Source organism: Brachyhypopomus gauderio, chromosome 1, assembly GCF_052324685.1.
Source record: "Brachyhypopomus gauderio isolate BG-103 chromosome 1, BGAUD_0.2, whole genome shotgun sequence".
NCBI classification, from domain to species: Eukaryota; Metazoa; Chordata; class Actinopteri; order Gymnotiformes; family Hypopomidae; genus Brachyhypopomus; species Brachyhypopomus gauderio.
In genome coordinates, this window is record NC_135211.1 from 43224198 (window position 1) to 43236672 (window position 12475).

Consider the following 12475-nt stretch of genomic DNA (forward strand, 5'->3'; position numbering starts at 1 on the left):
GTCTAAGTCTCTGAATATTTTTTCAAGTCAAGTCAAAAGTCTTAATATTAATGACTCGAGTCTGACTCGAGTCCAAGTCATGTGACTCGAGTCCCCACCTCTGTAAAGTGGTTACCAAGAGATCAGAGCAGATCTATTATATCTATATCTACATCATCTCTCTCATATTCCCTATCATTCTTTTATGCCTCGATGGTAATACTGTATAGTAATTTGGTTTTATCATGTCTTGTTATGTAACCAAGCAAGCTATTAATGTAACCTGCATATGAACCTGCACAGTATATTAATATGAAAAACTAAAACTAACTGAAAAATATGTGCAAGCGTCTCTCCACGCTGCAGAAATGTAATTATCACGAGTCTGGTGTTAAGCATAAATTGAGGTTATTGACAATACAATTTAGACGAAATTCAAAGGGAACTCCACGACAGGTACCATCAGTCAGGCCCCGCCCACCTCACGGCTCCGCCCACCTCACGGCCCAGGACTCTCACGTGCGGCAGGAGGAGGTATGTGGTAGACCGGAGCATCACGGTGCACCAGGCTAAGGCACAGATGAATGGCTTATCACGATTTAGCCTTAAGGGAACAGCAGAGTGAAGTTAAACGCTGGCGTTAGTCCGCTAGACGCATAATCAAGATCTTCAAGTTTAATTCTTAGGTGTGCAAAAGCACTGGACCAGCAATGAGAGTCAGCTTACAGGGTGGTAGAGAAAACGAGAAGATCTTGTACACCAACAAGCGTTTACAACACATGAGTTGCCTTGGGAACTACTTTCATCCCTCCCCTCATCTCTCCGCACCAATCACTACCTCACCTCGTTATGGGTTCCTGCTCCGCCCCCTCCTCTAGACTGTTAAGGGATCAAACGTTGTTTCATGCTGACCCAGCACACTACGAACACCGTTATCTTCATCTCAGAGATCTGGTGAACAGGGGCTCCATTGCTGGGTTTGGTTTCTGCAGCTTTAATTGCACATACAGGCACATGCTTTGCTTGTGCATGGGACATATGCATTTTTATCTTAAAATTGAGTTTTAACAGAGTTTATGAGATAATTATCCTTCCTTTATTTAATGTAACTATTTAGTGTGAATTTAGCAACTTGCGTACAATAAATGTGCATAAGTACATTTGCAAATCTCGAGACGAGATTTACTGTTCGGTAATACATTAAATACTGTATGTATGGGGTTTGTGCATGGGCACACCCGTGTTTATATTACATAAAACCTATGACCCAGTTCAGTTAAGTCCAAGGTCTGATCTCTGCAGAATAAAAGCGCAGGTCGGAGCGACTCCGTTACACTGCGTGCGCTCTCGCGTCGGAGAGATGGGGGTGGTTTTGGGTGCTTACACGCTGGGACTCGCAGCCGCGACCGCCTGCGTTCTTCTCTTCACCTACCTGACGTACCAGCTGCTGAGACGGTACCTGCACATCTGGAAAGAGCTGAAGCCCGTGCAGGGTGTCGGGGTCACTTATCCGTTCATCGGAAACGCTCTGCAGTTCAAGACTTCTGCAGGGGGTGAGAGAGGAAGTCGCCAGAATCCAGCATCACGGAGCAGAAAAATAAAACCGCTCTCTTTTAACAGGGATCAGTTTGACATTTGCATGCTTCTATAAATCATAATCATTTCGTCGGCATAATTTGCATATATTATGGACAACAGAAAGACTATAAATCTACAATGCTAAGTTTTACCTCAACAACGATCATGAAAAAACAGTGACTAAAAAAATGTCTTGCAGACTTCTTTTCGCAGATTGTCGGATATACCAAGGAGTACTGGAATGCCCCACTGTTGAAAGTTTGGGTTGGACCCGTGCCGTTCCTGGTCCTGTTCCACGCGGAGACCGTGGAGGTAGGCGTGCTGACACGCGCGAGATTATTGTCCCAGACCAAGATGCACCGACCATGTCTGCACAAACGCACACGACGAGAGGTTCAAAGTGGGATTAAGTGAACTAGTCACAGACGGACTGAAACATGCAGTCTGGGAAGTCGGTTTTAATCGATTTTATTGTAGGCTATACGGCTCCTATAGTTTATGCAATCGAAATAGCTTTTGCAGTCATAACTCATATTAACCAGCTTCAAATATTGTGATTTTATGCTTTTAAACACTTGTTATATTACACGTAATCATGCTAATCAATATTTTTAGGTCTTAAAATAGTAATTTTAGGTCTTATTTTCTTCCAACCTTTCAGTTTAAAAGGCATAGGTCACCATGGTTATTATATAACACACACACACACACACACACACACACACACACACACACACACACACACACACAGGCCCAGAGTGGAACACTTTTTCAGCCCGGGAGTTTCATGCGCAAATCCGGCCCAAAATTATTTTTCCCTCCTAATCGGCCCAAACTAGAGACTGACATGAGCCGGCCCATCGGGAATCCTCCCAAATCTCCCGATTAGCCACTCCGGCTCTGCACACACACACACACACACACAAAATTGTATTTAGGGTTCACACACACATAGTGTGGGAACCCTATTGTAATTGTTAGCGTTTTTAGGGTTCACACACACATAGTGTGGGAACCCTATTGTAATTGCTGGTATTTTTCTTATTTTTCTTATTCTTTTGCCCATTTTTTGACATAAAATGCATCGTGCAGCCTAGACCGTAATGCCTAGAAAACCCAATCTTGGCAAAAAGGTTCAGTTACCTCCAAGGACCAGATTCCCATACAGGGACCCCAAATTGGCCTGATGGTGGCGCTATAGCAGACCATATTGACTTTTTGTCCATATCTCCTACACCGTAGGTCCTAGAACCAAAATTCCAGTTCCTATGCATTCCTTGACTAAATTCAATAGGACAATTAATATACAACCATTAAGCTCCGCCCACTTAGATTTCGAGTTAATTTGCATAATGTGCAAAATCACACACATCTTTGAGCGCGAACTAGTCCCTGGATTTTTCACATACGTGCACATATGTGGTATCAAAACGTTCAGAAGAGTCTGAACTTTAAAACGTATCCAACAAAAATGCTAATTTCTTCACTACCTAGTCAGTATAAGCCAATCAAATGAGGGGGCGTAAATTCAATAGTAAATTTTGCACAAATGGAACTCTAACTTAAGAAAACTTGCATGTAATGAGATGGCACTTCACAGACAGCTTCCGTGTGAGGGTCTGGGGCAGCTCGCAGTGGTTGCCATACCTCACCTGCTAGGGGGCGCTATAACATGCAAAAATTTGCCCCATGCACTCAGATTGGCCGATCCACATGAAACTTGACAGACATCATCTATGGGCCTCTGGAAACCAGGTCCTAAAGCAGACATGCCATACTTCCAAAATGGCTGACGTAATCGGCCAATCAGTGATCGGCACGCGTTTGACAGGCTTACCATTGGTCGATCTGCACGAAACCTCTTGGGTGTGGACAAGTGCACGCCCCCTATGACATAATCCAGCCGGGTGTCGATTGGCCACTGGGGGGCGCTATTGCAAAAAAAGCAAGTGTATCCCCTACATAATTCCACTTGGGAACATGCAATTGGACTCTTTTGATTCCTTGCAGTAGTGCGAACAACTTTCCCATTACATGTCCTATTAAAAAATGCACAGTTTATTTACAGTTAATAATAGTTTGAAATCATCATTTTTCATACTCCTCCTAGGATTTTCATACTATCATGTCAAGCAAAGTCTTATAATACTCTACAGAGTGTGAAATCAAAAAACAATCCAAAGATTTTGAATTTGAGGACACTTATACCTGCTAAATATTTTTTTAATGGACAGCATCGATACATATAATATTCATATTCTTAAAGCTCTTTCATATTTTACCCAATTCTGACCAAAATGCACAAGCCCATTCAGAATCCCATCCTGAACAAATTTGTCAAGTTTCATCTAAATCGGTTATCGTATGGCTCTACAGTGCAGTATTATATACAATGCATAAGAATGCATGTAAAGTCCCTCTGTCACCTTCTCCTTCTCACACGCACGCAAGCTGAAACTCACACACTCAGTCTCTATCACACTCTCACCCACATTCCCCCTCCCATCTCTGTGCCCTAAGTAAACATTGCTCTGGCTACCTAGATCTCTCTGTGTCTATTAACCAGGCACACACACATACAGGCACAAGCAGGCCTTCCTATAGCATTCACAATGACACTTCCCTAGCCATACCCACCCATATCTCAGTGACTAACACATGCTCATACAAACTGATATTTGGCTTCTTTTTTGTCTCTCTCTCACACAAACACACAGACACACACACCTTTATACCTATATGTATGTATAGTTTCTATGTATACTTATGTATGTATGTATTAGTATATGTTGTCATAGTTTCAGTACATACACTACCACACACACACACACACACACACACTTCTACCTAAATGTATGTATAGTTTGTATGCATATCTGTCCAGTCATAACAGTCATGTCAGTCCAGTCATGTCAGTCATTTCAGTCCAGTCATATCAGTCATGTCAGTCCAGTCATGTCAGACATAAGTCATGTCAGTCATATCAGTCATGTCATTACAGTCATGCCAGTCATGTCACTCATTCCAGTTATGTCAGTCATATCAGTCATATTACTTTTGTTCATCATGCCAGTGATGTCATTTCAGTCATATCAGTTATGTCAGTCATGCCAGTCATGTCAGTCATGTAATGCCAGGCTTTGCAGACTACATTCATACTTTGAATACACGGGCAGTCATGTTAGGCGTGCAAGGTGTGCAAGGAGTGAATTAACAAAGCATAGTCTCTGGCACCCTCAATCTCTCTCTGTCTGTAATATACAGGCCCAATCATGTATAGACACAATATAGGCCTTCCTATATTGTTCACATAGATGCAGCCCTAGCCAGATGTGGTATTTCTGTGTCTCCCTTTCTGACACACGCAGATGTCATCACACACTATCTGTAGAGCACACACTGGCCAAACCCAAACAGCTTCTTTTCACTTTTAGGTCTAAAGGACCTTTTGGGCTTCCTTTTGCCTATTGAGGCCAAAATATGCCTATTTGTGTGTGAACCCGCCAATCGCCGCTTGCGGCTATATTTAGGGTTCACACACACATAGTGTGGGAACCCTATTGTAATTGCTGGTATTTTTCTTATTTAGGGTTCACACACACATAGTGTGGGAACCCTATTGTAATTGCTGGTATTTTTCTTATTTTTCTTATTCTTTTGCCCATTTTTTGACATAAAATGCATCGTGCAGCCTAGACCGTAATGCCTAGAAAACCCAATCTTGGCAAAAAGGTTCAGTTACCTCCAAGGACCAGATTCCCATACAGGGACCCCAAATTGGCCTGATGGTGGCGCTATAGCAGACCATATTGACTTTTTGTCCATATCTCCTACACCGTAGGTCCTAGAACCAAAATTCCAGTTCCTATGCATTCCTTGACTAAATCCAATAGGACAATTAATATACAACCATTAAGCTCCGCCCACTTAGATTTCGAGTTAATTTGCATAATGTGCAAAATCACACACATCTTTGAGCGCGAACTAGTCCCTGGATTTTTCACATACGTGCACATATGTGGTATCAAAACGTTCAGAAGAGTCTGAACTTTAAAATGTATCCAACAAAAATGCTAATTTCTTCACTACCTAGTCAGTATAAGCCAATCAAATGAGGGGGCGTAAATTCAATAGTAAATTTTGCACATATGGAACTCTAACTTAAGAAAACTTGCATGTATTGAGATGGCACTTCACAGACAGCTTCCGTGTGAGGGTCTGGGGCAGCTCGCAGTGGTTGCCATACCTCACCTGCTAGGGGGCGCTATAACATGCAAAAATTTGCCCCATGCACTCAGATTGGCCGATCCACATGAAACTTGACAGACATCATCTATGGGCCTCTGGAAACCAGGTCCTAAAGCAAACATGCCATACTTCCAAAATGGCTGACGTAATCGGCCAATCAGTGATCGGCACGCGTTTGACAGGCTTACCATTGGTCGATCTGCACGAAACCTCTTGGGTGTGGACAAGTGCACGCCCCCTATGACATAATCCAGCCGGGTGTCGATTGGCCACTGGGGGGCGCTATTGCAAAAAAAGCAAGTGTATCCCCTACATAATTCCACTTGGGAACATGCAATTGGACTCTTTTGATTCCTTGCAGTAGTGCGAACAACTTTCCCATTACATGTCCTATTAAAAAATGCACAGTTTATTTACAGTTAATAATAGTTTGAAATCATCATTTTTCATACTCCTCCTAGGATTTTCATACTATCATGTCAAGCAAAGTCTTATAATACTCTACAGAGTGTGAAATCAAAAAACAATCCAAAGATTTTGAATTTGAGGACACTTATACCTGCTAAATATTTTTTTAATGGACAGCATCGATACATATAATATTCATATTCTTAAAGCTCTTTCATATTTTACCCAATTCTGACCAAAATGCACAAGCCCATTCAGAATCCCATCCTGAACAAATTTGTCAAGTTTCATCTAAATCGGTTATCGTATGGCTCTACAGTGCAGTATTATATACAATGCATAAGAATGCATGTAAAGTCCCTCTGTCACCTTCTCCTTCTCACACGCACGCAAGCTGAAACTCACACTCTCAGTCTCTCTCACACTCTCACCCACATTCCCCCTCCCATCTCTGTGCCCTAAGTAAACATTGCTCTGGCTACCTAGATCTCTCTGTGTCTATTAACCAGGCACACACACATACAGGCACAAGCAGGCCTTCCTATAGCATTCACAATGACACTTCCCTAGCCATACCCACCCATATCTCAGTGACTAACACATGCTCATACAAACTGATATTTGGCTTCTTTTTTGTCTCTCTCTCTCACACAAACACACAGACACACACACCTTTATACCTATATGTATGTATAGTTTCTATGTATACTTATGTATGTATGTATTAGTATATGTTGTCATAGTTTCAGTACATACACTACCACACACACACACACACACACACACACACACACTTCTACCTAAATGTATGTATAGTTTGTATGCATATCTGTCCAGTCATAACAGTCATGTCAGTCCAGTCATGTCAGTCATTTCAGTCCAGTCATATCAGTCATGTCAGTCCAGTCATGTCAGACATAAGTCATGTCAGTCATATCAGTCATGTCATTACAGTCATGCCACTCATGTCACTCATTCCAGTTATGTCAGTCATATCAGTCATATTACTTTTGTTCATCATGCCAGTGATGTCATTTCAGTCATATCAGTTATGTCAGTCATGCCAGTCATGTCAGTCATGTAATGCCAGGCTTTGCAGACTACATTCATACTTTGAATACACGGGCAGTCATGTTAGGCGTGCAAGGTGTGCAAGGAGTGAATTAACAAAGCATAGTCTCTGGCACCCTTAATCTCTCTCTGTCTGTAATATACAGGCCCAATCATGTATAGACACAATATAGGCCTTCCTATATTGTTCACATAGATGCAGCCCTAGCCAGATGTGCTATTTCTGTGTCTCCCTTTCTGACACACGCAGATGTCATCACACACTATCTGTAGAGCACACACTGGCCAAACCCAAACAGCTTCTTTTCACTTTTAGGTCTAAAGGACCTTTTGGGCTTCCTTTTGCCTATTGAGGCCAAAATATGCCTATTTGTGTGTGAACCCGCCAATCGCCGCTTGTTAGGATTTTTCTTTCTTATTCTTTGTCCCATTTTTTGACCTAAAACGTATTGTGCAGCCTAGACCGTAATGCCTAGAAACCCCAAACTTGGCAAAAAGGTTCAGTTAACTCCAAGGACCAGATTCCCATACAGGGACCCAAATTGGCCTGATGGTGGCGCTATAGCAGACCATATTGACTTTTTGTCCATATCTCCTACACCGTAAGTCCTAGAACCAAAATTCCAGTTCCTATACATTCCTTGACTAAATTCAATAGGACAATTAATATACAACCATTAAGCTCCGCCCACTTAGATTTCGAGTTAATTTGCATAATGTGCAAAATCACACACATCTTTGAGCGCGAACTAGTCCCTGGATTTTTCACATACATGCACATATGTGGTATCAAAACGTTCAGAAGAGTCTGAACTTTAAAATGTATCCAACAAAAATGCTAATTTCTTCACTACCTAGTCAGTATAAGCCAATCAAATGAGGGGGCGTAAATTCAATAGTAAATTTTGCGCATATGGAGCTCTAACTTAAGAAAACTTGCATGTAATGAGATGGCACTTCACAGACAGCTTCCCTGTGAGGGTCTGGGGCAGCTCGCAGAGGTTGCCATACCTCACCTGCTAGGGGGCGCTATAACATGCAAAAATTTGCCCCATGCACTCAGATTGGCCGATCCACATGAAACTTGGCAGACATCATCTATGGGCCTCTGGGAACCAGGTCCTAAAGCAGACACTCCATACTTCCAAAATGGCTGACGTAATCGGCCAATCAGTGATCGGCACGCGTTTGACAGGCTTACCATTGGTCGATCTGCACGAAACCTCTTGGGTGTGGACAAGTACACGCCCCCTATGACATAATCCAGCCGGGTGTCGATTGGCCACTGGGGGGCGCTATTGCAAAAAAAGCAAGTGTATCCCCTACATAATTCCACTTGGGAACATGCAATTGGACTCTTTTGATTCCTTGCAGTAGTGCGAACAACTTTCCCATTACATGTCCTATTAAAAAATGCACAGTTTATTTACAGTTAATAATAGTTTGAAATCATCACTTTTCATACTGCTCCTAGGATTTTCATACTATCATGTCAAGCAAAGTCTTATAATACTCTACAGAGTGTGAAATCAAAAAACAATCCAAAGATTTTGGATTTGAGGACACTTATACCTGCTAAAAAATTTTTTAATGGACAGCATCAATACATATAATATTCATATTCTTAAAGCTCTTTCATATTTTATCCAATTCTGACCAAAATGCACAAGCCCATTCAGAATCCCATCCTGAACAAATTTGTCAAGTTTCATCTAAATTGGTTATTGTATGGCTCTACAGTGCAGTATTATATACAATGCATAAAAATGCATGTAAAGTCCCTCTGTCACCTTCTCCTTCTCACACGCACGCAAGCTGAAACTCACACTCTCAGTCTCTCTCACACTCTCACCCACATTCCCCCTCCCATCTCTGTGCCCTAAGTAAACATTGCTCTGGCTACCTAGATCTCTCTGTGTCTATTAACCAGGCACACACACATACAGGAGCAAGCAGGCCTTCCTATAGCATTCACAATGACACTTCTCTAGCCATACCCACCCATATCCCAGTGACTAACAGATGCTCATACAAACTGACATTTGGCTTCTTTTTTGTCTCTCTCTCACACAAACACACAGACACACACACCTTTATACCTATATGTATGTATAGTTTCTATGTATACTTATGTATGTATGTATTAGTATATGTTGTCATAGTTTGAATACATATACTACCACACACACACACACACACACACACTTCTACCTAAATGTATGTATAGTTTGTATGCATATCTATAGTATATGTATAGTATATGTCAGTCATACCAGTGATGTCAGTCATATCAGACATGCCAGTCCAGTCATGTCAGTTATATCAGTCATGTCAGTCATGCCAGTCATGTTCTGCCAGTCATGTAAGTCATGTCATGCCAATCATTTCAGTCCAGTCATATCAGTCCTGTCAGTCAAATCTTCAAATCATTACAGTCATGCCAGTTATGTCAGTCATATCAGTCATGTTAATTTTGTTCGTCATGCCAGTGATGTCATTCCAGTCATGCCAGTCATATCAGTTATGTCAGTAATGCCAGTCATGTCAGTCATGCCAGGCTTTGCAGACTACATTCATACTTTGAATACACAGGCAGTCATGTTAGGCGTGCTACGTGTACAAGGAGTGAAATAACAAAGCATAGTCTCTGGCTCCCTCAATCTCTCTCTGTCAGTAATATAGAGGCCCAATCATGTATAGACAAGTGCAGGCCTTCCTATACTGTTCACATAGATGCAGCTCTAGCCAGATGTGCTATTTTTGTGTCTCCCTTTCTGACACACGCTGATGTCATCACACTCTACATCTGTAGAGCACACACTGGCCAAACCCAAACAGCTTTTTTTCACTTTTAGGTCTAAAGGACCTTTTGGGCTTCCTTTTGCCTATTGAGGCCAAAATGCCTATTGGTGTGTGAACCCGCCAATCGCCGCTTGCGGCTATTTAGGGTTCACACACACAGTGTGGGAACCCTATTGTAATTGCTGGTATTTTTCTTATTTTTCTTATTCTTTTGCCCATTTTTTGACATAAAATGCATCGTGCAGCCTAGACCGTAATGCCTAGAAAACCCAATCTTGGCAAAAAGGTTCAGTTAACTCCAAGGACCAGATTCCCATACAGGGACCCAAATTGGCCTGATGGTGGCGCTATAGCAGAGCATATTGACTTTTTGTCCATATTTCCTACACCGTAGGTCCTAGAACCAAAATTCCAGTTCCTATGCATTCCTTGACTAAATTCAATAGGACAATTAATATACAACCATTAAGCTCCGCCCACTTAGATTTCGAGTTAATTTGCATAATGTGCAAAATCACACACATCTTTGAGCGCGAACTAGTCCCTGGATTTTTCACAGACATGCACATATGTGGTATCAAAACGTTCAGAAAAGTCTGAACTTTAAAATGTATCCAACAAAAATGCTAATTTCTTCACTACCTAGTCAGTATAAGCCAATCAAATGAGGGGGCGTAAATTCAATAGTAAATTTTGCACATATGGAGCTCTAACTTAAGAAAACTTGCATGTAATGAGATGGCACTTCACAGACAGCTTCCGTGTGAGGGTCTGGGGCAGCTCGCAGAGGTTGCCATACCTCACCTGCTAGGGGGCGCTATAACATGCAAAAATTTGCCCCATGCACTCAGATTGGCCGATCCACATGAAACTTGACAGACATCATCTATGGGCCTCTGGAAACCAGGTCCTAAAGCAGACATGCCATACTTCCAAAATGGCTGACGTAATCGGCCAATCAGTGATCGGCACGCGTTTGACAGGCTTACCATTGGTCGATCTGCACGAAACCTCTTGGGTGTGGACAAGTGCACGCCCCCTATGACATAATCCAGCCGGGTGTCGATTGGCCACTGGGGGGCGCTATTGCAAAAAAAGCAAGTGTATCCCCTACATAATTCCACTTGGGAACATGCAATTGGACTCTTTTGATTCCTTGCAGTAGTGCGAACAACTTTTCTATTACATGTCCTATTAAAAAATGCAAAGTTTATTTACAGTTAATAATAGTTTGAAATCATCACTTTTCATACTCCTCCTAGGATTTTCATACTATCATGTCAAGCAAAGTCTTATAATACTCTACAGCAGGGGTCACCAAATGGCGGACCGCGGTCCGGATCCGGACCCGAACGTCGTCCTGTCCGGACCCAATCACATTCCTGATTAACTGGATACGGACCCAAATGCCAACGTTTTTTTTTTATTTTTACGGGAGACTAAATTTTAAACCGGAGCATTTATTTCAGGGCTACTGAAAAATACTCCGTGACGAGTGTTACGTTGCCAACTTACGTTCGCCCCCCCCCCCCCCCGTGACGAGTGTTACGTTGCCCCCCCCGCAACAACTTGTGTTCGCCAACGCCGCCCCGGACCTCAGGTCAGAGCTATCTGCCAAAATTGGACCGCGGAAAAATATAATTGATTACCCCTGCTCTACAGAGTGTGAAATCAAAAAACAATCCAAAGATTTTGGATTTGAGGACACTTATACCTGCTAAATATTTTTTTTAATGGACAGCATCGATACATATAATATTCATATTCTTAAAGCTCTTTCATATTTTACCCAATTCTGACCAAAATGCACAAGCCCATTCAGAATCCCATCCTGAACAAATTTGTCAAGTTTCATCTAAATCGGTTATCGTATGGCTCTACAGTGCAGTATTATATACAATGCATAAGAATGCATGTAAAGTCCCTCTGTCACCTTCTCCTTCTCACACGCACGCAAGCTGAAACTCACACTCTCAGTCTCTCTCACACTCTTACCCACATTCCCCCTCCCATCTCTGTGCCCTAAGTAAACATTGCTCTGGCTACCTAGATCTCTCTGTGTCTATTAACCAGGCACACACACATACAGGCGCAAGCAGGCCTTCCTATAGCATTCACAATGACACTTCCCTAGCCATACCCACCCATATCTCAGTGACTAACACATGCTCATACAAACTGATATTTGGCTTCTTTTTTGTCTCTCTCTCACACAAACACACAGACACACACACCTTTATACCTATATGTATGTATAGTTTCTATGTATACTTATGTATGTATGTATTAGTATATGTTGTCATAGTTTGAGTACATACACTACCACACACACACACACACACACACACACACACACACACACTTCTACCTAAATGTATGTATAGTTTGT

General features: G+C 42.1%; 1 protein-coding gene across 1 annotated transcript in view; it reads left to right on the plus strand.

The window, feature by feature from the left end:
* Positions 1 to 16: 16 nt before the first annotated feature.
* The window catches only part of LOC143521501 (cytochrome P450 4V2-like), a 34927-nt gene continuing 22468 nt past the window's right edge, over positions 17 to 12475 (plus strand). Inside the window, exons 1-3 of the mRNA XM_077014413.1 lie at positions 17 to 956; positions 1282 to 1532; positions 1757 to 1869. Coding sequence (XP_076870528.1) covers positions 829 to 956; positions 1282 to 1532; positions 1757 to 1869 — 492 coding nt within the window. The 5' untranslated portion in view covers positions 17 to 828. The remainder of the gene's footprint in view (positions 957 to 1281; positions 1533 to 1756; positions 1870 to 12475) is intronic.